The sequence below is a fragment of the Pantherophis guttatus genome, chromosome 6 (genome assembly GCF_059756535.1).
Source record: "Pantherophis guttatus breed Tessera chromosome 6, ASM5975653v1, whole genome shotgun sequence".
Taxonomy (NCBI): domain Eukaryota; kingdom Metazoa; phylum Chordata; class Lepidosauria; order Squamata; family Colubridae; genus Pantherophis; species Pantherophis guttatus.
In genome coordinates this window covers 14,886,336-14,914,324 of record NC_142068.1, presented here as the reverse complement: position 1 = coordinate 14,914,324, position 27,989 = coordinate 14,886,336, and the positions used below count along the sequence as shown (strand labels likewise).

General features: G+C 40.1%; 1 protein-coding gene across 5 annotated transcripts in view; it reads left to right on the top strand.

The window, feature by feature from the left end:
* NAALADL2 (N-acetylated alpha-linked acidic dipeptidase like 2) overlaps positions 1-18,718 on the top strand; it is a 934,597-nt gene extending 915,879 nt beyond the window's left edge. For all 5 annotated transcript variants that reach the window (XM_087872505.1, XM_087872507.1, XM_087872506.1 and 2 more), the window contains one exon: positions 4,127-18,718. In XM_087872505.1, the coding sequence (XP_087728631.1) occupies positions 4,127-4,325 (199 nt within the window). In that variant the 3' untranslated portion in view covers positions 4,326-18,718. The remainder of the gene's footprint in view (positions 1-4,126) is intronic.
* The last annotated feature ends 9,271 nt before the right edge of the window (positions 18,719-27,989 follow it).

The window sequence follows — 27,989 nt, the reverse complement described above, 5'->3', positions numbered from 1 at the left end:
CTATATTTATCTTCTTTTATTGTTTATAAGATGCCCAGAGTCACCTTATCATTGAGAGAGGCAGTATACAAATTTAAAGGAATGAATGAATGAATGAATGAATGAATGAATGAATAAATAAATAAATAAATAAATAAATAAATAAATAAATATTTATTAAGTAAATAAATAAATAAATAAATAAATAAATAAATAAATAAATAAATAAATATTGGATTGGCCATAGATCAGAACAGTGGTGAAATCCAATTTTTTTTAGTACCGGTTCTGTGGGCGTGGCTTGGTGAGCATGGTGTGGCTTGGTGGGCATGGCTTGGTGAGTGTGGCAGGGGAAGGACACTGCAAAATCCCCATTCCCTCCCCACTCTGGGGCCAGCCAGAGATGGTATTTGCCATTTGAGTATTCTCCGAACTACTCAAAATTTCCGCTACCGGTTCTCCAGAACCTGTCAGAACCTGCTGGATTTCACCCCTGGATCAGAACTTCTATTCTCATCCTGGGCTTCTTCTCTCATCTCACTACAATGTTGTCTTGAGATGCAAGAGGTATTTTGAAGCAGCAGCATCTTTTAAATGTTTAAATGCGGTTGTAAGTTATGAAAGTCCCTGAGCCTTTAGGGAGGGATCAATTTCTGTTTTCACAGCTACAAATGGAACCATTTCAAAATGCACTTATCAAGTTGCCATTTATCCTGCATTTTCTGTTGATGTTGTTAGCCAAACCCTCTCTCTTTAAATGGTAATTAGATGGCTCTGATAGTGATCTGCAGAAAATACTCCCTGGTAGTCTTCTGGGTGACTATCACTGGCAGTTTTATTACTAATTTGCAGTTGCCACTGGGCTTGTCTATAATTAAGTTACTAATGGACTGTCTTGGCTGAGCTGCTTTCTTCGAGTTTTATTTTTTCCCCCTTCCCTTGCCATTCTTTTTATGAAATCTTTTTTCATATGTTTGAGGATAAAGCTCTACCTCTGATCGCTCACCAACCTTTTAGGTATGTTTTAATTGTTTTCCAACTTCACACTCTTTGGTTCGCAACCGGAAAATGCCTCTGGGTAGAGATTTATATGATATTTACATACTGCTTTAATGAGACTAATGATTACACCTGCTTTAAGATAATATGTATTACTCGCTGCCAACCAGAAATACAATGATTGGGGCCAGCCTGCATAGAGGTTTGCTTTTGAAAAGATGTTTAATTTTGCAGTACTTTAAATAATGTTGCTTAAAATATTAATTATGGAAGTGCTCGACTGGGACATTTTATAATACAGAAAATAACTAGGCAGAATACCACGAAAGGAATTGCTTCATGAAAATACTTTTTATACCCCCAAACAGCTGTCCTAATATTAAAACCAGTTCATTAGTGTTGGTCAAAATTTGCTCAGGCAATTTGATTATTACTGAGAATTCTACAAGCTGAATTCTATTCAGTTGAAGCTCGTCCAGGGTAGCTTGATTCTCAAAATGGCTCACAAATAGTTTGAATAAATAATAAACAACATTTTGACACACAAAGCAGGAGTGAAATCCAGCAGGTTCTGACAGGTTCTGGAGAACCGGTAGTGGAAATTTTGAGCAGTTCGGAGAACCGTCAAATACCAGCGCTAGCTGGCCCCAGAGTGGGGTGGGAATGGAGATTTTGCAATAGCCTTCCCCCAGGAGTGGGGAGGGAATGGGGATTTTGCAGTATCCTTCCCCTGCCATGCCCACCAAGCCACGCCCACAGAACCGGTAGTAAAAAAAATGGATTTCACCACTGACACAAAGTAGTTCTTGATTTACATAGTAGAGCTTACCCATTATGTTCCTAAGATATACCACAGGTCAACCATGTGACTGACCCATTGTTTAATTTATTCTATTTATATGCCACCCATCTAGCTGTCCAAAACATTTTAGGATATGTCATTAAGTGAACAAGTGGTCATTGTTTGCTATGAGCCAGTTTTGCCTGTAATAAATGCTGGTTTTCAGCAAAAGTGTCATAAAATGAAGTCATATTTTGGGTTTAATAGGAAAAGACTTGGGGGAAAAATTGGAACTTTGATGTTATATATGTTGACGGCAGTAAAATCTACTCTACACCCAGAAATGGAAGGATATTTCGATCCCCACAATGGACAAATGGCTGCAAAAAATTGATGGAGTTAGCAGAGATGGCTAAATTGACTGCTTTTTCAAAGAAAAAAAAATACAAATGCTTTTATTTCTACTTGGAAACCACTTCTGGACTTTATGCTTGAGGTGGAAAAAAAATTAACCTTTGACATTGGCTTGTACCAATTAGATTGTTGTTATAGAAATGGCTAGTTTAAACTATTATGTAAAAGTAAAAAGTTGAGTTTTGATGTTAACGCCTTATTCTAAACCACCAAAGGGAGTCGGAAGTCAATGTCTTTTCTTTCTTTTTCCCCTTGTTTTACTCACTCTTCCCTTCCCTTTTCCCTTCCCTATTTTTCCCATTATTTGCTTTTATATTTTCTCTGTATCGGGTGAAATCCAAAATTTTTTCCCTACCCGTTCTGTGGACGTGGCTTGGTGGGTGTGGCAGGGGAAGGATACTGCAAAATCCCCATTCCCACCCCACTCTGGAGCCAGCCAGAGGTGGTATTTGCCAGTTCTCCAAACTACTCAAAATTTCCACTACCGGTTCTACAGAACCTGTTAGAACCTGCTGGATTTCACCCCTGCTCTGTATGCTACATTATAAACTAATAAACAAATTTTGCTGGAAAAAATGTAATCATGTGACTGCAACATGCTGCAAACCACTGCAAACAACCAATCCAGGCTGGTTGTTGAGTGCTCAAAATGGGATCATGTGACCATGGGGGAGTGGCAACCATTGGAATTTCAGAACTGGATTGTAAGTGACCCCAGGGACGTCTGTCCTGATTTTGAATAGTTGCTAAGCTACTGGTTGTAAGTCGAGAACTACCTGTAAGTATAGCCAAACTACAATGGTCTGTTTATTGAACAAAACAAAAACAAACACAGAAACACATCAGTTTGACATTTTATGAAAATTTGCAGTTTGCATGGCTCATTGGAACATTTATGTCTTATCGTGTGAAATTACTGACTGATTACGGATTTCTCCTCTGCATGAATGAAAAAAACAAACAAATCTGAAGAGCAAAATATTCCTTTCAATTTGAATCGGATATTTGTGAAACAAACACCTATAGATGAAATATTAAAGCTCGTGCAAAAAGTTAAGATGATCCCATTATGGAAAAGATAGGTGTGGCATTGTCCCCCTCATGTGTTTCTTCTTTGAAAGAGGAAATATTAAAAAAAAAATGCTGAATCACTCTGAAACAGCATAGTAAAATTGCACAAAGGGCAAAAAGACATCCTAGTGAAGAGTAAGGTTGATGGAGGTTAGGATACTCTTCTGAAGGACAAAACATTCCTAGCTACAAAAGGGATATGTGATTTATAGCTCATCCTCCTTGATGATGCTTGTAGACTTAGATTCATAGAACAACAGGTGAGCAAATTTCTGGAAAATCAGACAAAATGCACACATTCAATTTCTGAGCTTGCCAAAAGCTTAGTATTAACAGTAGACAATGTCTGTAATTTGGAAAATATGGCTACTTCCAGGGGTGAAATCCAGCAGGTTCTGACAGATTCTGGTTCTGGAGAACCGGTAGCAGAAATTTTGAGTAGTTTGGAGAACCGGCAAATACCACCTCTGGCTGGCCCCAGGAGTGGGGTGGGAATGGAGATTTTGCAATAGCCTTACCCCAGGAATGGAGGTGGGAATGGAGATTTTGCAATAGCCTTCCCCCAGGAGTGAGGAGGGAATGGGGATTTTGCAGTATCCTTCCCCTGGAGTGGGGTGGGAATGGGGATTTTGTAGTATTCTTCCCCCAGGAGTGGGGAGGGAATGGAGATTTTGCAGTATCCTTCCCTTGCCATGCCCATCAAACCACACCACGCCCACCAAGCCACACCCACAGAACCGGTAGTAAAAAAATTTGAATTCCACCACTGGCTACCACTAAGAGCATCGCTGATTAATTCAGGTGAATCTTTATATATCTGCTTTCATCTGCTTAAGGCAATCATTTACTCTTTTTTCTTGGTTCTTGTTTTCTTTTTTTTAGAAACATCCTTTATCGACTAGATGACAGGACACACCAATTCTCAGTACTCCTGGAGGCAGCAGAACACTGGAAGTTACATCAGTCAAACGAGACTCTACAAGCCATGTTGTCAAAAGTGTTCAACAGTTTCAATTCAGCTCAGGTTTGTTTCAAAGCAGGACTCGAGATCTTTGAGGCCACCTCAGTGGGAGACCAATGACGAACTTGGCTTTTTGGCATCTGCACACATGCCACTAAGAACCTTGTTTACATTTTCCAGAAGGCGACTTGGGATCAGACTTGAAATGATATAGGATTGAAATCTTTCTTTGGTTTTCTCAACTTTAAAGAAGGAATCCCTGTTTCAAGGTAGTCCCACAGGTGCTTTTTCAAAAGGCAACTGGACTTTCTGGTTCCAGAAAGTCCATCTGCCTCTGAAAAAGCACCTTTGGGACAACTATGACCTGGATGACTCAGAATCTCCATAGACATTTGTTTCAAGATACTTTATAGTACCCCTAGACCAGGGGTGGGCAAATATGGCCCCTTTATGACCTGTGGACGTCAACTCCCAGAATTCCTGAGCCAGCTTGGCTGTCTCAGGAATTCTGGGAGTTGAAGTCCACAGGTTGTAAAAGGGCCACAGTTGCCCACCCCTGCCCTAGACGATGCTAAAGCAGCCTTTTGCACTGTTGAGAGTTTATTGCATATTTCTATTTTTTGGAATATGTACATATGGGTAGCTATATATGTTTTGATAGATTAAGAATCAAATGAGGACGATTTGAAATTGGATAACTAGAAAAGCAATTCCACACAGTTGATTCCAACGGGAAGAAGAAATTAAGGCTATTTTATCTTTCCTGTAGCAACCTACTGCATTTCTAATTGCACACAGAAAAGGCATGAAACAATCCTTCCCATTTCCATTCACTTCCTATATGGAATACCTGAGCTTCCATCTGTTCCCTTATTTGCAATCATTGGTCACCTGTGGCTACTAGGTTTTTAAATATAAGGCCTCCATGCAAGTGCATTGACTAGCATTTGCCTAATGTTGCCATTAGGTAGCAAAAACCATTTGTGAAACATTCATTCCAAAATATCTTGCCCTGTGGAACTGGATATTTCTGTTCAACAATAGCCAAAAAATCCCACCTATTTGTGAACAGGAGTCATCAAATTTGATAATATGTGGTTGGTCATGGATGTTTTCAGATTTCAGAACACCAGATTTACCAACACTTGATTGTTGATTCACAAGTGAACTTTAATTGAACTGGTCCTCCTGCAGAAGACTCAAGATTGAACCGAGTGAAGAATGAAATGTCAGAGGTGTTTTCCTACAGGAAACAAAACAAATTAATATTTTCTTTTTATTTATGGACAATGGTCATAGTATCATATACAGATCTGAAAGAAAATTAGAGACCAGCCATTGTGAAAGAGGCAATAATCCATAACTTCACCCAGATAGGACCATGCCTGGTGCTCAACTTTTTCTTCACCATGTACTCCTTTTAAATACCTCTTGTGGCCATGGACCATGGTCACAGACTACCAAGACTTAATTCAAGATTAAGTATAAGGAAGTATATTTACCGAGCTCCTGTGATAACATCTCTGTCAGGTTTCCAAATAACACCCTCAACAAAAAAAGACTCCAAGGATTGAGTTTCTTCAAAGTTCCTTTTTATTGAAGAGATCATATTGGCACATCTGGGAAAACCCGAATCTGAAAGTTTCCAGGTTTTCCCCATCCAAGTAAAAGTTCAAGTCCCTGCCCAGCACCTACATGTCCATCACATGGTCCAATCATCCACCATCCAAATTGGAGTCATCTCCCAGTCATCCGACTCCAGGTGCCAGGGCAAGGCGTCCTTGACTCTCTGAGAAAGGAATGTTATTTTGACTACATATCACCCATACTCTATGCAATCCCCCCTCCCAATTTCCCACAAAGAAAATGTGGCTGGCCTGAAGGTCCAAATGTAAAAGATGGCTTCCAGGCCTGACAATCTCAGCCTCCCCAGGGTTCCGCAGACCACAGATTGAGAACCACTACCCTATGAGATATCCTAGACAACTATAGATGAAAAATAAGTTGCATAGATCAGGAAACTGAAATGAAAATGTGTCTTTGACAGCATTTTGCTGAAAATCTCCCAAGAAAAAAGTAAGGAATGAGTAAAAAGAGTCAAAGTGTTTAAATACTAAAACGGATGCAACTGAAAATATAGTATGCTGTTTTTTTTAACCAGAGCCAATAGACATTAAGGCATATGCTTTCCCATCAAAACCATAGTCTTCACTATGCATAACCTGAAAGCAAAAACTTTCTTTACTGTGTGACAGGTAATATTGCATTGCAAAGCCTTTATTAATTCAGAGGGAAGCATTAAGTGTATGCAGCTGCCTGGATTTGAAAGGAAAATGTTCTGCTTTTCCTCTTTCAGACTCAGAAAAGATGAGTTTAAGTTTCATTAAGTTTACTGAAAGATTGCATGAACCCATAGCACAGTGTTCAGTCACATGTACGCAATCCCCAGAAAGCATCACTTAACTTGCCTGAACTATACATGTGATTCATGTTGATGGGAAAACAGGTTTTCCAGAGACTCCTCTTCAATAATCCAGGAAAAGTAGCAGAAGAGATAAATGTGACAGCTTGCATGCGTGCCTGACAGAGAAAGAGAGAGGGAGGGGCAGAAAATCACCCAGCCACACATCCTCATTCTTTGTAATATAATTTAAAGGAAAAACTCTTCTTGTTTCATTTTCGCTGAGGTAGGTAGGATCCTTCAGAATTCTGACTAGGAAGCTCAATTTAAATATAAATGAAATGAAGTTAAACTTATTTTTTCGTCCTGCTCTTCCCCATGCTACATATGGTATCCATCAAATGGTGCACTTAACTCAGAAAAGAATTGCGTAGCTTTCCCTTTGCTTTTGAGCACAATTCATAACCATGGGTATTCAGAAGCTAATTTCCATTGATTTCAATGATATTTTCAGCTAAGTAAGCATCCTTGAGCTTGCCTGCTTTAAATGAAATCTATTCTGAGGCTATTGGGGTGCCATCAATACAGCAGGATGCAACTAAATCATATTAGGCATCATCATTTGATTTTGTTTTGGTATTGCCTCAAATATAGATTCAAATTTCTCTTAAAATAATACTTCAGCAATCATCCAGATTCCTGAGGCATTCTTTATTGCTTTGTCATAGGTCACATGCTAGTATCTAGCAAAATGAATGCAGTAGTGAATAGTTCTAACAACCTTAATAGTTTATATATTTGTGTGTTTAAAGTGGATGAAAATGAAATTATAATAAATAAGCTAACATGATTTAATTTAATTTAATTAATTCAATTTATATGCCGCCCCTCTCCGAAGACTCAGGGCCTACTGTAGAAGGATTCATAAATCATAAAAAAAAAAAAACCTACAATACTTTCTGACAGAGAGAACAATCAACCAATGGAACAGAAGTTGCCTTCGGAAGTTGTGGGAGCTTCATCACTTGAGATTTTCAAGAAAAGATTGGACTGCCATTTGTCAGAAATGGTGTAGGGTCTCCTGCTTGAGGGGGGGGTGTTGGACTAGATGACCTATAACAGTGATGGCCATCATGTGCCAAAAGTGGGGGGAGTGAAGGGGGTCGCTCACGTGAGTGCCCACACCCGTAATTCTATGCGTCCCACCCCCTGCACATGTGTGTGTGATCCCCCTGCTCTCCACCCACTTTTGGCCCGTTTTCCACTCTCCCCAGGCTCCAGAGCCTTTCTAGGAGGCTGGGGAGGGCAAAAATGGCCTTCCCTACTCCCCTGGAGGCCTTCCGGAGGCCGGGAATAGCCTTTTTCCTGACTTCCGGTGGGCCCAAAAGGCCCAAAAATCAGCTGACTGGCACACGCATGCACCCCGGAGCTGAGCTCGCGTGCCCACTGATATGGCTCCGAGTGCCACCTGTGGCACGCGTGCCATAGGTTCACCATCACGAACCTATAAGGTCCCTTCCAACTCTGTTGATCTGTTCTAGAACATCTGTTCAAATCAGACAAGTAATAAGTATACCAGAGAGTTGTGATTTGGCCACTAAATTCATGATAGATTGTAAATTGCTTTGAATAACTTAAGGGGGAAAAACTTAAAATCACCTGTTTATAGGCCACAACAGTCATAAAAACAGCCATAAGATATCTCTTCTTCATTCTAAAACATAAGAAAAAGGCCTATTTATCCACCTACCTACCTACTCACCCATCATAGGTGACTCTGTTTACGCAAGGGGCCAGCAAACCTTCACAGAAGCATAAATTGCTTTATTGATCAGAGGCTGGAAGCAAAGACAGACCTCAAGAGGCATTGCAGTCCCTTTTTATAAATGTTTGCAAATTAACTACAATTAATTTGTCTTTGATTCATTGATTGTGTTTCAGCATATATGTATTAATGGCTGCCGGAATAGGTCAGGATAGGTATGTAATGGATTTTTATACTAGATACTTTTGAAAAACAACAGGTCAAAGAAATTACATCCAAAATTGGTCTATTCCTCTAGCAGCAAGTTATATCTTAATCCTTTCTTGGCCTAGTTTGCATACCTGCAGCTTGCACTTTGATTAACTTAACCAAATGTAAGATTCTGAGTATTCCTAGTGCCTAATTACAGTAGTGGCCAAAATTGTGGAAACCTTTGGGGGGGGGAGTGTATTTTTGAGGTTTGGTGTCTAATAACACCACTTTTGGGGGGGGAAGTTTCAAGCTAATCCTATTCCACTGCTGGAATGGCCTGGGAATAGCCCAGACCTTAACCCCATTGAAAATCTATGAAACCGACTAAAGAAACTTGTTAGTCAGAAGGGATCCAGCAATAAAACCCATTTAATAGAAGCAATCCTTCAATCTTGGTTTCACATTATAACAGCTGCAGAACTAAAAGACTTGATTCACTCCATGGGAAGACGTTGTAAGTAGTGGTTTTTTGAATTTTGAATTTCAAAATTTTTTACTACTAGTTCTATGAGTGTGGCTTGGTGGGTGTGGCAGGGGAAGGATACTGTAAAACCTCCATTCCCTCCCCACTCCTGGGGGAAGGATATTGCAAAATCTCCTTTTCCTCCTAATCAGCTGGGACTTGGGAGGCAGAGAATAGATGGGGGCGGGGCCAGTCAGAATTTTTACTACCGGTTCTCCGAACTACTCAAAATTTCTACTACTGGTTCTCCAGAACTGGTCAGAACCTGCTGAAACCCACCTCTGGTTGTAAGGCCATAATTCATGCTAAAGGTTACCCAACTAAGTATTAACTGACATGGTGATCATTTTTGTATATCTCGTTTTTTTCTATGGTGATAATTTTTGTACATTTCCTTTTTTTCTACATGTTTCACTTTTCTTCTTTATACTGTAACTGCTATTCTAATAGCAAGTTCTTCATAAAAGTTATTGCATTACATTCTTGATTAAATTATCTTTCTATTGATATATAATTTTATGGTACTACTCAAAAAAAAAATGGTGTTATAAGCTAGTTTTAGAAAATACACTTTTCCCAAAAGGTTTCCATAATGTTGGCCACTACTGTATTTATTGCTGAGCTATGTTTTCCTGCACAAAAAAACAAAGAAACCCAGACACACTGGTTTTTTTAATCACACTGTTGCAGTGACCGAAGTTGACTTTTTTTATAACTGTAATCCTGGCCTTGACAAATACATTTTGTTTTGGTTTTGGGTGTTGTTCTTTTTTTTTTTTTTACCAGTACTGATGTCCAAGTGTCTGGAGTTGGTCTGAGGAAATCAGTGCTGATCTTTCCATTATGATTCAGGACAAAGCATAAATAACACAGTCCATATTTGCCTGTGAAAACAGGATTTATGGAGCTGCTGGCTGCCACTCATGGAAACCCACAGGAAGGTGAAAATCTGCAAGATGGCAAACGTGGTGATTTTGACCTTCTAGCACAGGTAGACCAGTTGTCTCTGTATGCAGGTGGTTCCCTGTTTGGGGTTGTCGAGTCGCTGATAAAGTGGTATAGATTTTGAAGTCCACTGTGTCCATCACAGTGCTCTGTGAAATAGGATCTTCCGTACAGTGATCCCATAGTTGTAAAACTATTTTAAGGAGGCATTTGATAATTCATTAAGCTTATGTGCATATGCCTGTTACTGGGAATTTGTATGGAGTGGATGTATGTACAAAACTTACTGGACAAAACTTACAGCTAAGATGTTGAACTTACTGCTCTTCCTAATTATCTTTTAATTTCTTCTGATTGCTTGATTTCCCGAGTTGTTGATTATGCATTTAAATCAGCCTGAATTATATATTTTCCTATGAAAAGATTCCAGTTCATCTTGACTTCTGTTGATATCAGGGTTTGGTGATTAGATGACCTTAGGGACCTTTTACTTTGGACTCTATGCATTAAGTCTGAGCAGGTAATACCACCTGGCTAACTTAGATCTCAAAAAACAACAACAGCTGATTGGGCTTGCAATATATTTGAATGGGAAACTATCAAGAAATCTAGAACTGGCGGGGGGCTTAAAGAGAGATAAAGAGAGAGAGAAATCCTGGAAAAGCTATTTAGGTAGATTTTAAAAAAAATGATTGGCTGTTTCCATGTAATCACCAGAGTTCGACTAAAAGGTGATTTTTTTTAATTATAAGTATTATCATACACAGGGCAAAGGAAACTATGAGAGCTAGAAATAGGTAATAACAGAAAGGAGAAAGGATTAATGACTACTTAGCTGCATAAATCTTGTAGAGGTTTTAGATGACTTAGTATGCTTTAACATGCAGGCCATACTTCGGGTGGTTGAGTGTAGTTGCCATTTACATTTCTTACATTTTCCAGGAAGGATTGTTAAGTTTTGTAGCAAATTTATAGGATTACCCGGAGAAGGGGAGTGGGGGTGATTGATACAAAGAAGCATGCCAAAATGGATGTTCCACACTTTCTTTTGCATAAAGAATGAATTCAATATATGCTAAAATATATAAAGAACAGTTGCTAGAATTGGGTATGTCTAGTTTGATGAAAAGAAGGGCTGGGGTGACATGATAGCAGTGTTCCAATATCTCAGGGGCTGCCACAAAGAAGAGGGAGTCAAGCTATTCGCCAAAGCACCTGAATCAATGGATGGAAACTAATCAAGGAGAGAAGCAACTTAGAACTAAGGAGAAATTTCCTGACAGTTAGAACAGTTAATCAGTGGAACAACTTGCCTCCAGAAGTTGTAAATGCTCCAACACTGGAGGTTTTTAAGAAGATGTTGGATAACCATTTGTCTGAAGTGGTGTAGGGTTTCTTGCCTGGGCAGGGGGTTGGACTAGAAGACCTCCCAGGACCCTTCCAACTCTGTTATTCTCTTCTCTTCTCTTCTCTTCTCTTCTCTTCTCTTCTCTTCTCTTCTCTTCTCTTCTCTTCTCTTCTCTTCTCTTCTCTTCTCTTCTCTTCTCTTCTCTTTTGCAGTACTACACGTTATGCATAATGTGTGGTTTGACACTACATAATGTGCAAAATATGCAAGGACATGGGTGATGCAATTTCAGCTTAAAAGCTAGTCCCTTAGTGTATTCACATCTAGGTCTCCCTGCCAACATCAGAAAAGCTATGGTAGATAGCAATAGCACTTAGATTTATAAACTGCTTCACAGTGCTTTACAGCCCTCTCTAAGCAGTTTACAGAGTCAGTTTATTGCCCCAAACAATAGGGTCCTCATTTTACCAACTTTGGAAGATGGAAGGCTGAGTCAACTTCGAGCCAGTCAGGATTGAACTTCTGGCAGTGAGCAGTGAGTTAGCCTGCAATACTGCGCTTTAACCACTGCACCGCTGCACTAGGATTATCCTAGATGATAATCCTAATGGAGAGTGAAAGATTGCAAGGTTTGCCATTTTAAATTGTACATTAACTTCAAATCTTCCTGGGAATGAGGCTATTGTGTAGGGTCTATAATGTGATCCTCTCTTGCTTAGCAAAAACGAAAGATGATAGTATACAGAGCTAGTCCTTATTTCTGGGAGAACTTTTTTCCTGGCTCTAAAGGACATAAGTGCATGTCATATAATGCAATGGGATTATTTCCTTTATTGTCTCTTTATTATATAGTTACTGTAGGAATGCAAGACACTAAGTGGAAGCGGTAGAATGAGATTTTTGTAATAGTATTTCAAAGCTGCAATCAAACTGCTTAGTTGTTTTCAATATCCTATCAGAATCACCAATTGATTTAGAGAAGTTCGGTCTACTTCTTTAAAAAGATTTTTAACAAAGCTGGCTCTCCGAAAGTGGTAGAGAGAAGACTGGTAGCTTTTGACATGAATTTTATGTTAAACTTTGCTGCTTTAGTATTATGCAAAGAAGTAGATTGGATGTTACAACTTCCATGGATATAGAAATGATTGTTAGAGCCATAGAGTTTACTTCTCTATTCAAAACCCTCAAGTCGAGTGCAAATCAGGAATTAAGGGAAACAGTGCTTAAACCACATTAGGAGCTGATTGACATACTCCTTCCCACTTTCTATTTCTCCTCCCCACCCCCTCGAAAGGAGTTGTATGGAGAGGAAACATTGCAAATCAGAACTCAGAGAAAGGGAATGAATTTTTCCCTTCCTTTTATTTCTGGGCTAAAATGTTTCTCAGATGTTCTTTGCCCTCAAAGACAGCTTTTGCAGTAAACAGCCTCTTGAGGGACAATGGGAGTTACCAGAAGAGGATTTTAGCAGGAAAACAACATGGCAAAGAAAATTCTCCTTTGTCGTATCCAAAAGGTCTCTGTGTTGTTTCTACAAAATGGAAGGAATTAGTTGAGGTGTACTTTTAAATATGAGTACTTGCAATTGCTTGTAGCTTGGCCTTAACTCTGCCATGAAGACATTGGCGTATCCTACTGAAACAAGATGCATGTGGTATGTTTTCAGCCTTCTGAGACTAAAAGATGAGTATCAGTGTTTTACACTGATTTACATTTGCACTGCTCTCCAAGATGTTTTCTTGAAAAGTGAGAAAACTGTGATGATGATGATGATGATGATGATGATGATGATGATGATGATGATGAATAGTCCATAGTGCTGCGAGTTGACAATGTACAGAATCACATAACCCCATTTCCCCTTTCTTTACGAGAGAGGCTTGGGACAGATATTACAGATCGTTTCTGCAAGTCATCAACTCTTAGTTGGTTTCATCTCGTTTGACTGCTCCTTTTTTTTCTCAAGCATGCTGTACATTTAATTTTAATTTCCAATTTATATACCGCCCTTCTCCCTGAGGACTCAGGGCGGTGTACAGCCAAGATAAGAACATAGAATACAAATATTAAAAACAGTTAAAATATATATATATAAATTTGGCCCGAAAGTTAAGAAGTCACAAACTGATTAAAAGAATTTAAAAATTTCTTCTTAAGCCAGCCTGGCTTGCTGGAAAAGATGGGTTTTAAGGACACTACGGAAGGCATTGAGGTCATGGATTCTCCTTATCTCAGGGGGCAACTGATTCCAGAGGGTAGGAGCCCCCACAGAGAAGGCCCTCCCCCTGGGGGTCACCAGCCTACATTGTTTGGCTGATGGCACCCTGAGGAGGCCCTCTCTGTGGGAGCGCACGGGTCGATGGGAGGTTGTCGGTAGCAGCAGGCGGTCTCGCAGATAGCTAGGCCCTATGCCATGGAGCGCTTTAAAGGTGAACATATAGAAATGGGGGTTTCAATGGGAGTGGGATTAAGCAAGTTCTGCCACTTTTGTATATGTTACCGGCAATGTGTGAAAAGCTGGCATTGTATAGAATGCCCAGGAAATCTATAGAATGTGTGACATTGTTAGGTAAAGTATGATATGTCTGTGTTATTTTAATATGCACTTTCCCTAGGCATTGTATTAACAGATTAACAGAGTTGGAAGGAACGTTATAGGCAGGGATGAGATTCAAAATTTCCCCTACTGGTTCTGTGGGCATGACTTGGTAGGCGTGGCAGGGAAAAGATACTGCAAAATTTCCATTCTCACTCTACTCTGGGGCCAGCCAGAGGTGGTATTTGCCGGTTCTCCGAACTACTCAAAATTTCCGCTACCGGTTCTCCAGAACCTGTTAGAACCTACTGGATTTCAACCCCACTTATAGGTCATCAAGTCCAACCCCCTATCCAGGCGGGAGAGCCTACACCATTTCTGACAGATGGCAATCCAGTCTCCTCTTGAAAGACATTATAAAATGAAATAACTAGACATTATACAGAATGACAAGAACTATTTAGGCAAAGTATGAAAACAAAATCATGAAAAGGATTAGGGTTAGGTTTAAGGTTAGGGTTACGGTTACCTAACTCTGACTCTGACCCTGATCCTGATCCTGACCCTAACCCTCTCTTTATTGAAAAGACATTTATTAACATGAAAGAAGAAATGCAAAATAAAATACAGGGCTTACTGAAAAAACAAGAGAAAAAGACCAGTATTGACCTACTTGTTACAACAAGGAAGGCTAGAATAGCATTTCAGTAGGAGTATTTTATACTTTGTCAGTTTGTCTTTTGGCTTTTGGTAGAATATCTAGGAAATGTGTGAAATATTAAGCATTTCATACTTCGACATCCCATTTTCGACACTATAGATTTCCTAGGCATTCTATAAAATGCCTAATTTCACACATTGATGGTAACATACATATTTTATGACTTGCATACATGTAGGAACAGCGGAACTGGCACTGTGACATTGCAACTGCCTTCATAATTTTGATGGAAGTTTTGGATCCTGCTTATGCCTCCGTCCGTGTTACAAACCGAGGTTTTGATTAGTCTGGAATCTCTTGTTCCCTGTCTTTGTGTTTTCAGAGCATTACTGGAATACTTTTATTTATTTAATGAAAAAGAAAAAAAAGCTAGTGGGAAGGAAGGAAGGAAGGCAGGAAGGAAGGAAGGAAGGAAGGGAGGGAGGGAGGGAGGAAGGAAGGAAGGAAGGAAGGAAGGAAGGAAGGAAGGAAGGAAGGAAGGAAACACACACACACACAAACACACACAGAGCAGCATAGTGGCCTAGTGGTGAAGACTCCTGCCTCCCACTCGGAAGGTTGAGAGTTCTGAAGTAGCAGCAGACATCTCTCCTAGAGGAAGTAAATAAAGTAGAGCAAATAATAAATATTTGCTGTGAATGCCACATGGTGTCAGGAAGGGCATCCAGCCAGCAAATGCTCAGCTCCATCCAGTCGCCCCAACTCTACCCCAAATTAAAGGATTATAGACGAGAAGTGGAATTCACTTACTTTCCCTACCAGTTCGCAAATGTGAGTGTGCCCGCGCACGTGCTTGCTTCACTCTCACACCCCACCTCTTTGAATGCGTGTCATCTTCTGCGCATGCACAGTAGTCACACATTATGTCTGGGTGGGTGGGCAGAACCTCCCGCAGTCGCCAATACGGGTTCGCGCAATCCAGACAGAACCGGCTGAATCCCACCACTCTTATTCAAGAAATGATTACCATACTCCATATTTCATTGTAATTGTACATACACATCAGATTACTAGAATTCACAATCCTCACCCTGAAATGAGAATTCTAAGTGCCTGGCTAGCAGCAGACCATCTTCTGCTGCCACTTTAAGGTAAGGGCAAAGCATCAGAAAGATGGATGGCAGCTGATTATATTCCTCTGCAACCTTTCTGAAGTCAAGCAAAAGAAGTTGATTGCCTTCATGGACCTGATTAGAGGGGCAATAAGAAAATGATGCTTTCTTGCTTGCCCCCTTCTCCTCCCTTCGCATTGAAAACAGAATAAAATTAAAAATGGTTGTTTTCTCATATATACCTCTTGAAAGTCAATGCATGATAATTTCATTCCATGTGCTATATAATTGGTATCCTGCAGTGGGCTGCAGAAATAATTCATCCTGTTCTCTGAGAAAGTCTCAAGATTTGTCTTGTACAAGGAGAGAAAGAGATACAGCTTGAAACATTTATGCAAAATAATACTTTTTTTCTTCCGGTAAAACGGGTGTGGCCAAGAAACTATGAGCACATCATTTTCACCATTTCTTATCATTGTTTTCCTAGTTTGTCTATTTATATAACCAGCTGCAAAAGAAAGCTACTCAATGGACTTGGATGCATTCTCATATATCTTCTAACCATAATAATGTAAATTTCCAAAAAGGGGCTAACAGCACAAAAATTCCACAAAACCCAGAAGCTTTTCCATTTTGATTCTGTCTCCCCTCCCAAAAAAATCCCTACTTTTCCCCACTTGTATATGACAGCTGCCTCAGGGCCATGACAATTGGTTCAGGGATGGGATTCTACTGGTTCGGACCGGTTCGTGTGAACCGGTAGCTCCGATGATCAGGTGGGCCCACCCGCCCCTGCACTTTACTGTCCTATATCTTCTCAGCTGATTCACGCGGCAGAGCAGATTGCTGCGCCTCAGCTGTGTTACTCCCCAGCAGTAACGCGGAACGTAGGTTTTCATAAAACTGCACAAAGCGCGCAATTATCGAACCGGTTGTTAAACCAGCAGGATCCCACCCCTGAATTGGTTCAACTTCCCAATACATTGGCATCACATTATGTGCAAAGCTTCAACCTGGGTTGCACTAAATGCAACAGAATACAGTATAGAATTGAGATAGAAGGCCACTTATGAAAATTAGGGATTGTGCAACTTTTCCATGTTTCTGTCAACTGCATTTTTCATGATACTCCATCATTTCTGCATGCATGCATACACAGAAAGAGAGACACACTGGCACACATCCACAAACACAATTCCAGTGCCAACAATTCTAAGGCCGCGGAACACGCTTTGTTCTCTTTTGACTGTCTTGGAAGAAATTCTCTCCTTTTTTCCAACTTCTTCTAAAGTTTGTCCATGGGAATAACCTAATATCAACCTCTTGTTTCTTTATGGTATTTTTAGAGAAGTTTCTAGCCATCACAGATCAATATCTGAGTTCACTGCTAGTATATGTGAGAATGAGATGTTAGAGACAACAAACCGAATTCATTTGAAGTCTACAGGAAGTATTTGAATTTTGCTAAGAGATTTACCTTTTATCCCATATGCTAACACAGTTTTTCTCCCTTTACCTGACATTTGAAATGTGCTTCTAAGTTTGTACACAATATTTTATCCCATGTAAATATACTGGTACCAATACATGAAGATCTTAATACAAGTAATCCTCTGTTTACAATGGCAAATAGGACTGGAATTGCTGTTGTTGAACAATGCGGTTGTAAAATGCAATGTCACATGACCATGCCACTTAGTGATGGCAGTTCCAACAGTCTCAGTTGCAGTCATTAGGTGTGGACCTCATTTGAACAGGACTTCCGACTTCCTGCTGGTTTCTCCATTGACTTTGCTTGTGAGAAACTAGCGAGAAATGTTGGAAACTGCAATTACATAACTATGGTTTGTGGCAGCATTGTAATTGCAGGGATGCTGTGACAACTGGAATTCCAAGTACTGGTCATAGCCACTTCTTGTTCAGTGCTGTTGCAAAAAAAATCACAGAACAAGGGATTGTTACTGTAAATGAGAACCACTTATATTTTACCTGCAATCAGATGCTTGATGCTGGGTTGAATAACATGACTATAAATCAGGGGTCAGCAATCTGCAGCTCTGGAGCTGCATGTGGCTCTTTCATCCCTCAGCGGAGGCTCCCTGTCGCTCAAAATATGTGTCATAACTGCCAATGTGTGTCACCCACTGGCACACAATTTATTGAGCTTTTCGACCTCCAGTAGGCCAATCATGGTAAATCCAAGAAAAGAAAAATTTCAGAAGAAAACAGAATCTTTAATTCAACTACATATGCTAGTTTTGTGGCCGCTCAGGAAATAATCAGGCACGGGAAGGGTTTTGTGGCTCCCGGTGTTTTCTTTTCTGTGGGAAATGGGTCCAAATGGCTCTCTGAGTGTTTAAGGTTGCCGATCCCTGCTATAAATCATTCACATGATATGGAAGTCTACACAAAGGAATTGAATAGTAATATTTGCTTATGATTCATTTGTGTTATATATATATTTCTTTGGGGTATTATTACAATAAAATGCTGACAAGTCTTATTCGTGTACTATGCCCTCAAGTGAATAAACAAGCCATTTTAAAGTTTAAAATGTGGTTTTCTTATATAAATTATAGACTCAATACAATGAATCTAATGAACAAAGATATTTTTCAATATGCAATGGAAGTCTGATTTTTATAACTACTTAAAGTGTCTTTTTAGAATCTGGAGATCAGAATAAAAAAAAATACTTTCTTGGTAAAGTATTTCTGTATTTTTATAAAACAGAATATAGCACTGATCCATTGAAATAGTTTATACATTCAATATTTTGATTAACAAGTCTACATCTTCTATTTTATATTTCAATGATGCTTATTACACACCCACGCGCAAATATTAAGAACTGGAATGACAGCAATTTTGATTGTAATTAATTATTCTGTCCTGGATTATACTTTTCTTCCTCCCAGAAAATAAACTGACATGATGATTTCAATATAGTGTATGCTGCATTGATTTATATGCTGAAACAAATGTATTATTTTAACAAACTGCTTATCAATAAATTGTATTTTAAATTTCTGAAGATGTTGGCTCCTTTTAATCATGAATTCACTAAATAAGCTGACACCAGCCAGAGCATAGTACAACTCAAAGAAGTAGTGCAAGACTGGAAGATACGGAGAGACCTGGCCCATTGAATCATCAAAAGTTGGACACAACTGAATGGATATCACCATCATCTTCCACCATCATTATTAATTCTATGCTAATTTTCAGTTCCAGTGCTCCCGTTCCAGAGCTGATGATGTTACTTAGTTTGGGTAATGAAACAACAAGAAAGCACCAAGGACCTCTCATTTCAAGCCTGAGCTACAAATATTCTCCTTTATTGAGATGGTAATAGTACTTAGCAATAGCACTTAGACTTATATACCGCTTCATACAGGGGTGGGTTCTACTTACCTTTACTACCGGTTCGCATCATACCTGCGCTTCAGTGCATGCGCAGATCACCTATGATGATGTCCGGTTTTACTACCGCTTCTTGTGAACCAATCCGAACCAGGGGCAACCCACCACTGGCTTCATAGTGCTTTTACAGCCCTCTCTAAGTGGTTTTACAGAGTCAACATACAGCCCCCAACAATCTGGGTCCTCATTTTACCCACCTCGGAAGGATGGAAGGCTGAGTCAACCTTGAGCCGGTGAGCAGTCAGCTGAAGTAGCCTGCAGTACTGCGCCACCTCGGCTCTAAATTTCATTCCCTCTTTCTTGACTTAGCTTCTAGATGTAGACTTGGCAAAATGTCTCTCAAATGACACGATGCAGCTGGATAGGATCCTTTTGAAGCCAGACCGAATGGCTGAGGGTCCTCTGTCAGTAGTTTCCCCCACGCATCCATGACAGGTTATACTGATTGCTTCTTCTATCTTACATTTCAATTGAGTTTTTTGCCCTGCACTTAAAGACTCTGGAGACAAAACAAATGTTGCCTGTTGACAGAACTGGCATCTCTGCCCTGAAACGTGCCGGCTGTCAATTTACCTCTCAAGTAATATACAAGTTAAAAAAAAAAAATCCTACTGCATTTTTCGCTAATGAAATTAAAGCCCAATTGACTCAATTCAACCTTGCCAGAATATGAATGGGAGTCAGTGAAAAGGAATTAAAAGCACATCAAGACTGGAATAAGGTAGGCTCTTCAGATCCTGCAAATTTCATGAGAAGGAGTCACATTATATCACATCCGATATAATGCTCAGATTGGGCTTCACATAATATGTAAACTCGGACTTCTTGGCCTATTCAATAAATTGTGGTTAAAATAAATCATGGTTAGTATGACATTTTATCTCATCTGACAACCCACAATAGGTCGGAAGCATTCGCGATAGGTGGTCTCGTCCAGCTTTAGACTTTTATTTATTTATTACATTTCTGCTCTACTTCTTCATCATTACAGGTAGTCCTTGACTTACAACAGTTCATTTAGTGACGGTTCAAAGTTATAATGGCTTTGGAAAAAGGGACTTAAGACCTTTTTTCACACTTACAACCGTTGCAGCATCTCCATGGTCACGGGATCAAAATTCCGATGCTCGGCAACTGATTCACATTTATGACAGTCACAGTGTCATGTGATCCCCTTCTGCGACCTTCTGACAAGCCAAGTCAATGGGGAAGCCAGATTCACTTAAGAACAGTGTTCCTAACTTAATAACTGCAATGATTCACTTAACAACTGTGGCAAGAAAGGTCAAAAACTGGGGCAAAATTCACTTAACAACTGTCTCACTTAGCAACAAAAATTTGGGGCTCAGTTGAGGTCGTAAATCAAGGGCTAACTGTATGGCTATTAATATGACCTACACCAGACACCAAGGTAAATCCTTAAACCTAGAGTCCAATGCCAAATTCAGACATCTTTAGCTTCAATGTACCCATTTCCTTTGCTGGTTCAAAATGATTTTGCTGTTACAAAAAGAAGAAATTATGAGGAACAAATTGTGGTTAAGCATCTCCTAGATCAGGAGTGTCAAACCCGATCGCATCGCAGGCCATATCGTGACACATCGGCAGTGGTGGGTTCGAACCGGTTCTATAGAACAGTAGTAAAACCAGAGGGAGGCTCCGCCTACCTACCCCAACGTCATCAGAACGCTTCTGCACACGTGCAGAAGCTTCTGTGCATGTGCGCGGCCTCGTTGCGAACCGGTAGTAAAGGTAAGTAGAACCCACCCCTGCACATCAGGATTGTTCTGACCCGGCTCCCAAACACGACAAACCCTCTGTAGTTAACTAAATGTTTCCTTTATTAGAAGCGCCAGCAGCCCTGGCAAAAAGTCTCTCTCACAGCAGGCTAACAAGTCTGTCTGGCAGGGAGATGAATAGTTGTCTGTCACACCTATTCATCTCCGCCCCCTGTCTTTTATCCCCAGAGCTAGGGTGGGGCTTTGCTAGCAGCGGTGGCTCTTCCATCCCAAGGACCAGTCCGTGGATTTCCACTGCTCTCCTCTCCTTCTGCACATCCATGCATCAGGCACTGGACCCAGCTGTTCCTCCTCTTCCTCATCAGCCACCTCAAGATCTGGGGTCCTCAAGATGGACCTCTCCATCTGAGGGCTGATGGACAGCCCATGCTCCATCTCTATCTCTGACAGCTCCATTCCCTCTTTCCCCTCGGAGCTCTCAGGTTGCCTTGATGCTGGCCATGACTCCCATGCCACTGCCTCATCTGATTTGGCTGCAGGAGGGGCCAACGGCCGACAGGCCACAACAGGGATGTCTTTTGCCCTTGCGGAACTGGGATGTGCATGCTCTACACAGGCCGTATCTAGCCCGCAGGGCGCCAGTTTGTCATGCCTGTCCCAGATTTAAAATCAATGGTCTGACTGGGAATCAACACTTGGATTTCAAGTACAGGTAGTCCTCAGCTTACAACCACAATGGACAACATTTCCATTGCTGAGCAAGACAGTTGTTAAAAAAGTATCGCTCCCTTTTGCCATTTGAAGTTTGAAATTGTAACTTCAGTCACCAAACCAATGGTTGCAAGTCGAAGATTTAGGTAAAGGTAAAGGTTCCCCTTGCACATATGTGCTAGTTGTTCCTGACTCTAGGGGGCGGTGCTCATCTCCGTTTCAAAGCCAAAGAGCCAGCGCTGTCCGAACACGTCTCCCTGGACATGTGGCTGGCATGACTAAACACCAAAGGTGCATGGAATGCTGTTATCTTCCCACCAAAGGTGATCCCTATTTTTCTACTTGCATTTTTTTTTACGTGCTTTTGAAGATTACCTGTACACAAAAGTGGTGCTGATGAGGGTTTATTAATTCAGCTGCCCCATTGTCCAGTGTGTTGTAATGAGTTGACTTGGCTTTTTATGCTTCCTGGAGATCCAGCTCTATTTTGCTTTATCAAAAAAAAGAAACCAGAAAGGCAATTATAACTTCTATCTAGAAGAGGAGTGATTTTTAAATTGCTTGGATATTATAAGACAAATGAGCATTGCAGAGATTCCAGTTAATTACACTAATTAAAAGGGGTTATCTAGTCCTTGATTATTCTTGCCAGTGGTATAGTTTAAGCAATGAAGCGGAAAAAAATGAGAGAGAGAGAGAGAGAGAGAGAGAGAGAGAGGTCTAAATGCAACTCAAGTGGGGAGATTTATACCATACAGATAGTCCTTGACTTACAACCATTCATTTAGTGACCGTTCAAAGATACAACGGCACTGAAAAGAGTGATTTATGACCATTTTTCATATGGCCATTGCAGCATCCGCATGGTCTTGTGATTAAAATGTGGACTCTTGGCAACTGGCATGTATTTATGATGGTTGCAGTGTCCCAGGATCATAGCAATACCTTCTGCAACCTTCTGACATGGAGGAAGCCAGACTCACTTAAAAGACCATGTTGCTAACTTAACAACTGCAGTGTTTCACTTAACAATTGTGGGAAGGAAGGTCGTAACATGGGGCAAAGCTTATTTAACAACTATCTTGCTTAGCAGTGAAAATTGTGGTCGTAAGTCGAGGGCAACCCTGTAATTCAAAACTGTACGGCTGTATTTTAAGCATGCCCGTTTGGCTCGTGTTGAATTTAAGGCTACAGTAACTCTACCTGAGGCCCGGACTGCATTGAGCAACTTCTTCCATTCTTTGCTTAGGAGTAAACTGTATTGATTTCTGTATAAACACAGACAGGGCTGCCATATGTGTGTCCTCTCTGACAAATGCAAGACAAATTTATACAATGAAGATCACTGTGCAACAAGATGCTCCAGCAACTTTCATTTTTTTCTCAGTAAAAGAAAATAAATCCGACTTCAAGAAGAGGAAAGATATGAATTCTGCTGTTGCAAAACAAGCTCACTTTTCGAGCGATAGAATACAGAACAGAATTTGCTCTTAACGACAAGAATGCATCTGAATACCAGTAGCTAGGAAACATAATTCTGAGTGCAGATCCTGTAGAATGCAATTTTGAATAGCTTGGATACCTACTTGTGAATAATATCAGGTGCTGTGGAAGAAAGACTGAAGAATGCTATTACACTTAGGCTGTGCTGTTGATTTCACACAAGGCTGAGGAGTTCTTTGATCTGATTGTCATGTATTAGGGGCTGCCTACTTAGTACCGTGTACTTAAGCACATAGATAGAGGCGCTGAGAGAGAATAGCAGGCATAGGAATCCATCAGGCAGAAGATGGGATGAGTGACAAATCAGAATATAGATTGTGCGAGTGAGACATGGTGAAGTACAAAAGGGCAGAGTTTATATTGTGGATAATATTTCCTGGATAACATTTTTATTTATTTTTTTATTTTAGGAAATTTATATTTATTGTTTTTATTTATTTATTGGTTCGATTTATATGCCGCCCTTCTCCGGAGACTCAGGGCGGCTTACAATGCATTAAGCAATAGCCTTCATACTTTTGTATATACCTGCTTAGTAGGGCTTTTGGCCCCCCCAAGCGGTGTTCTTTTTTATACAAAGTCAGTTTATTGCCCCCACAATCCGGGTTCTCATTTTACCTACCTCGGAAGGATGGAAGGCCGAGTCAACCTTGAGCCTGGTGAGATTTGAACTCACAGTAATTGCAGGCAGCTGGCAGCTAAGTGTTACTTAACAGCACTTTAGTCCGCTGCACCACCAAGGCAATATTGCTGCTTATTTGCACAGGGTGACTCAAGGTGGCTTCCAAGAATATAAAAACCTCATATAAAAAACAGTAAAACTAATAAAAGAGAGAATCGTATAATAAATTAATATAATAATATAATAAAATAAGCCCCGCCCCTCACCCTGACGACAATACATCACATGAGCCATTTAATGGGCTCTGTCCTGTTCTGGGTCATGCCATGTCCACCAAGCCACACCCACAAAACCGGTAGTAAAAAAATTTGAATCTCACCACTGCTACTTGCCCAATGGCCTTGGCAGAATTCTCTAATTTATACTTTAATCTATTTTTTACAGGATATTTTTGTATTCAATCCATATTCTTTCACTATCTGTTTATTCTTGATTCTATCCCTGTTTTGCATACATACTTCTTAAGTATCGCATTCCCATTTGACCCAATTTACTTTAAGTTTATGCTAACATCCCCAAATCTCACATCCCTATAATAAAGTAAGGAGAACTGGACTCCTACGTACAGTGATTTTCAATAACATTCATTTTCTGCAACATATATACTATCCACCATTTGTCTATAGGCATTTGTGTTTCTATTTTACATAGTTCCTGAATTTTCAGCTAATGTATACAAAGGCACCTATTTGCCCAGATTTTACTGTTTACTCTATCTTCTCAACCAGATGCAACTCTCTTGGTCTTTGTTATATTGATTTTCAAATTGACTCTCCTTGTTGCACCTTACGTTCATTGTAAATAATTTAGCTTCTCTTGCATTGACCCAATAACACAATATCGTCTATGTGTAAAAGTGCATGGCCATTCATGTTCCCAATAAAGACATCCATAACATCATCTAAGCATCTGTATGCGTTAGGGGCCACAGTGGCTCAAGTGGTTAAGATGCTGAGTTGGAGGACCATCAAGGTCAACAGCTCAGCAGTTCGAGACCCAAGAGCGTGAGCCACATGACGGAGTGAGTTCCCATCAATTGTCCCAGATCCTGCCCACCTAGCAGTTTGAAAACATGAAAATACAAGTAGATAAATAGGTACCACCGTGGGAAAATCAGGGATATGAAAGTAGCCCCCTGAAGATTGCATTCTTACCGATCGGGCATCCCCTGGGCAATGGTGATGTCACTGGCTAATCCTTTCAATTCAGAAGTTCCTCGGTACTTCTGAGACATGTAAAAAAACCACCTGTATGCATTTACTATATGTGTAAATAAATTAAAAAAGAAACTTCCCACATTTCTGTTCTACTCCATGTTATGTGTTAAACCATTCGTTGAGCTGTTTGTCTATTATTTATTTTACAGTTTTGTAGTTTGCTACAATAGGCAAGATCCAAGAAGCATTCAACAATGTAAGAGAAAGAAAAAAAAACATGAAAATATTTTCACACATGTTTACTTCTACAATATATTGCTCCTGTTATATTCAGCAGCCAACCTTAAGTTTTTTTATTCATGCCAAACAATCCATAATTCAAGCCTGTTCATTTTATCACACACTTTATATTTCTCACTGGCTAACTAAAGAACATGCATCTGCCATACACACCCAATCTATCATGAAGCCACACTACACTTTTCACATTTTCCTCACTGTCACCTCTCATTTATTTTGGGTTCATTCCTGTTTGCTTTCCCTTTCAGTAGGAGAACAATGGCATTCTTCCCATATCAAGTACAGATGCCATCTTCACAGACAAATTATACAAGTCATGCAAACATTTCATAAACAAACCATACTTATATTTCTAAAATTTCTTCAGTTAGCCAATCTACACCACCAGTTCTACCATTTCTTCAACATTCTCATTTCCTTTTTCTTTTGACACTAATATTTAGCATTCGTTTCAGTTCTACCTTTCATTATTCCTTCCGTCCTTGAACATTCACTTACTTCTTAAAATAATTTCATCGCTTTTTAAAAAGAATTCCATTCACTCTGCTGAAGGTTCTTTATTTAATCCTCTTCACCTATTTTTATTTCTATCCAAAACACTCTGCAACAGTTGTTCTCACTCCTTTTTTTAATTCTCAAATGGCCCATCACTTTTTTCTTATTCTCACTGTCAGGCCTGGAAGCCACCTTTTTCGTTGGAACTTCAGGCCTGCCACATTTACCACTGTGGGAAACTGGGATGGGGGATTGTATGGAGCCAGAGTGATATATAGTCATAGTAACATTCCTTTCTCAGAAAGTCAAGGCCACCTTGCCCTGCACCTGGAAGGCTGAAACTGGGAGGCATCTCCAGTTGGGATGGTGCTTTGATTGGACCATGTGATATTGGGCAGGGACTTGAACTTTCTTTGGGGAGGGGAAAACCTGGAAGCTTTCAGATTCAGTTTTCCCAGATGTGCCAATATGATATCCCTAATAAAATGGAACTTTGAGGAAACTCAAGCCTCAGAGTCTTCTTTTATTGGGTGTGTTACTTGGAACCCTGACACTTGCATGTCATTCCCATTCATCCGTTCATGTCACCTAGCAAGATCATTTTCCCACTGATTTTGGATGAAATTCATTCAGAACATTGCATATTCTTTTTTTCATCTCTGGTTCTTTTGGTATCACCATTCACTAGAGCATACCCATGATCTTCTACTCTCCCATATGCATTTCAGCCTTTTCATTCAAAATTAAATCTATACCTTTCATTTTCTTACTTGCGTCCATCCACTTGTAAGATCAACACTCATTCATATCTATTACATTATTTTCTTTTCTCTTAATTTCACACACATACATTGTACTTGTTTATTCATGCTCTTTACAATTTACTCATACTCCAGATCACAATCTTCCCTATGTTATGGTGATTATCAAGTGTCCTCGTGACATTGCCTTCCTCTCACTCATTCCTATCCCATGACTGACATATTTTAATGTTTTCTTAGCCATTCACATTTTAAAGCAATATTGTCCCTGAAACAATTAATAACCCAAACTGATTTCCTTTAGCTGCAGTCTGATCATTCATGTGGGGACAGAGTCAGATAACTTCTAGTAGTAGATCTGCCATTTATTAGCAGTTTTAGTCTACTGCAGACTTATCCTTTTCCCTCTAGTTGAACAGTGGTAGACTGTAACACAGAACACTCAATCCCTAGTTTTCAAAGATAGTGTCCTGCTTCTGGTTTCAATTATACACTCACACATACAATTGCAATGGAAATTAGCAGTTTACTGAAGGTCAAGGAGATAATAGCAGACAAGGAATGCAAATGAAAACACAGTCTCTGAAAGAAACTTGCCTGAAGGTTTTACTTTTAACTAGTGCAAATGGAAGAATCATCCAAATCCAAGTTAGGTTATCAGCCAGGACAAAGGTCAAAATTTCAAGAGCAGATTCTCAACAACTTCACACAACATCCTAAGATCATTCCAATGATTCCAATGATCATCTCTTCGATCGGGTTGCAGCCAGCTGCCTTTGATTGAGGATTTACTCCCTTGTTTGACAAGGTGCCTCATGGAACATCTTTGTTATGCTGTTTGCCATACTCACAATGTGTATGGTGCGATGGGTGTGAGGCAGGGGTGGGTTCTACTTATCTTTACTACCGGTTCGCATCATGCCTGTATGTCATAGGTTTGCCATCATGGACATAGACTAAACAGTTGTGAACACTTGAAGCTCTTCGTTTGAATTCTCTTCTTTTCATCTATCACAGGCTGTTGGGGAAACAATACATTGAGGCCTAGAAGGCTGATAATGGCTAAACGTTTCCTTACCACTTTCCCCATATACATTGCATTACCTGCTTCATCTCCCAGCTTAAATGGCTTTATAAAATTCTGCGTGTTTGTTTCATCATGTGCAAAACTAGTGAAAAAGGGGCATATGCTTTGCTAAACTTTACTATGTATATGCTGTTTAAATCCCTATAAGGCATAGGTCCAGGATATCTGGGGAGCCATCTTGCCCCAAAGAGAGTAGCCTGCCCCACTCACTTCAGCAGAAGGGGCTTTCTGCATACTCTGTCAACCAAGGAATTTCAGCTGGTAAGGTCAAGAAAAAGAGCCTTTCCTGCTGTGGCCCCATTCCTGTGAAACTGTCTACCACTGGAAGTGATAACTCCTTCTGGACTTCTGGAAGGGTATCAAAACCTAGTATTTCCAGTTGGCTTGGGACCCGGAAGGGGGTACTAATAACTAAAAATGGTTGATGAGGTGAAAAGAAAATC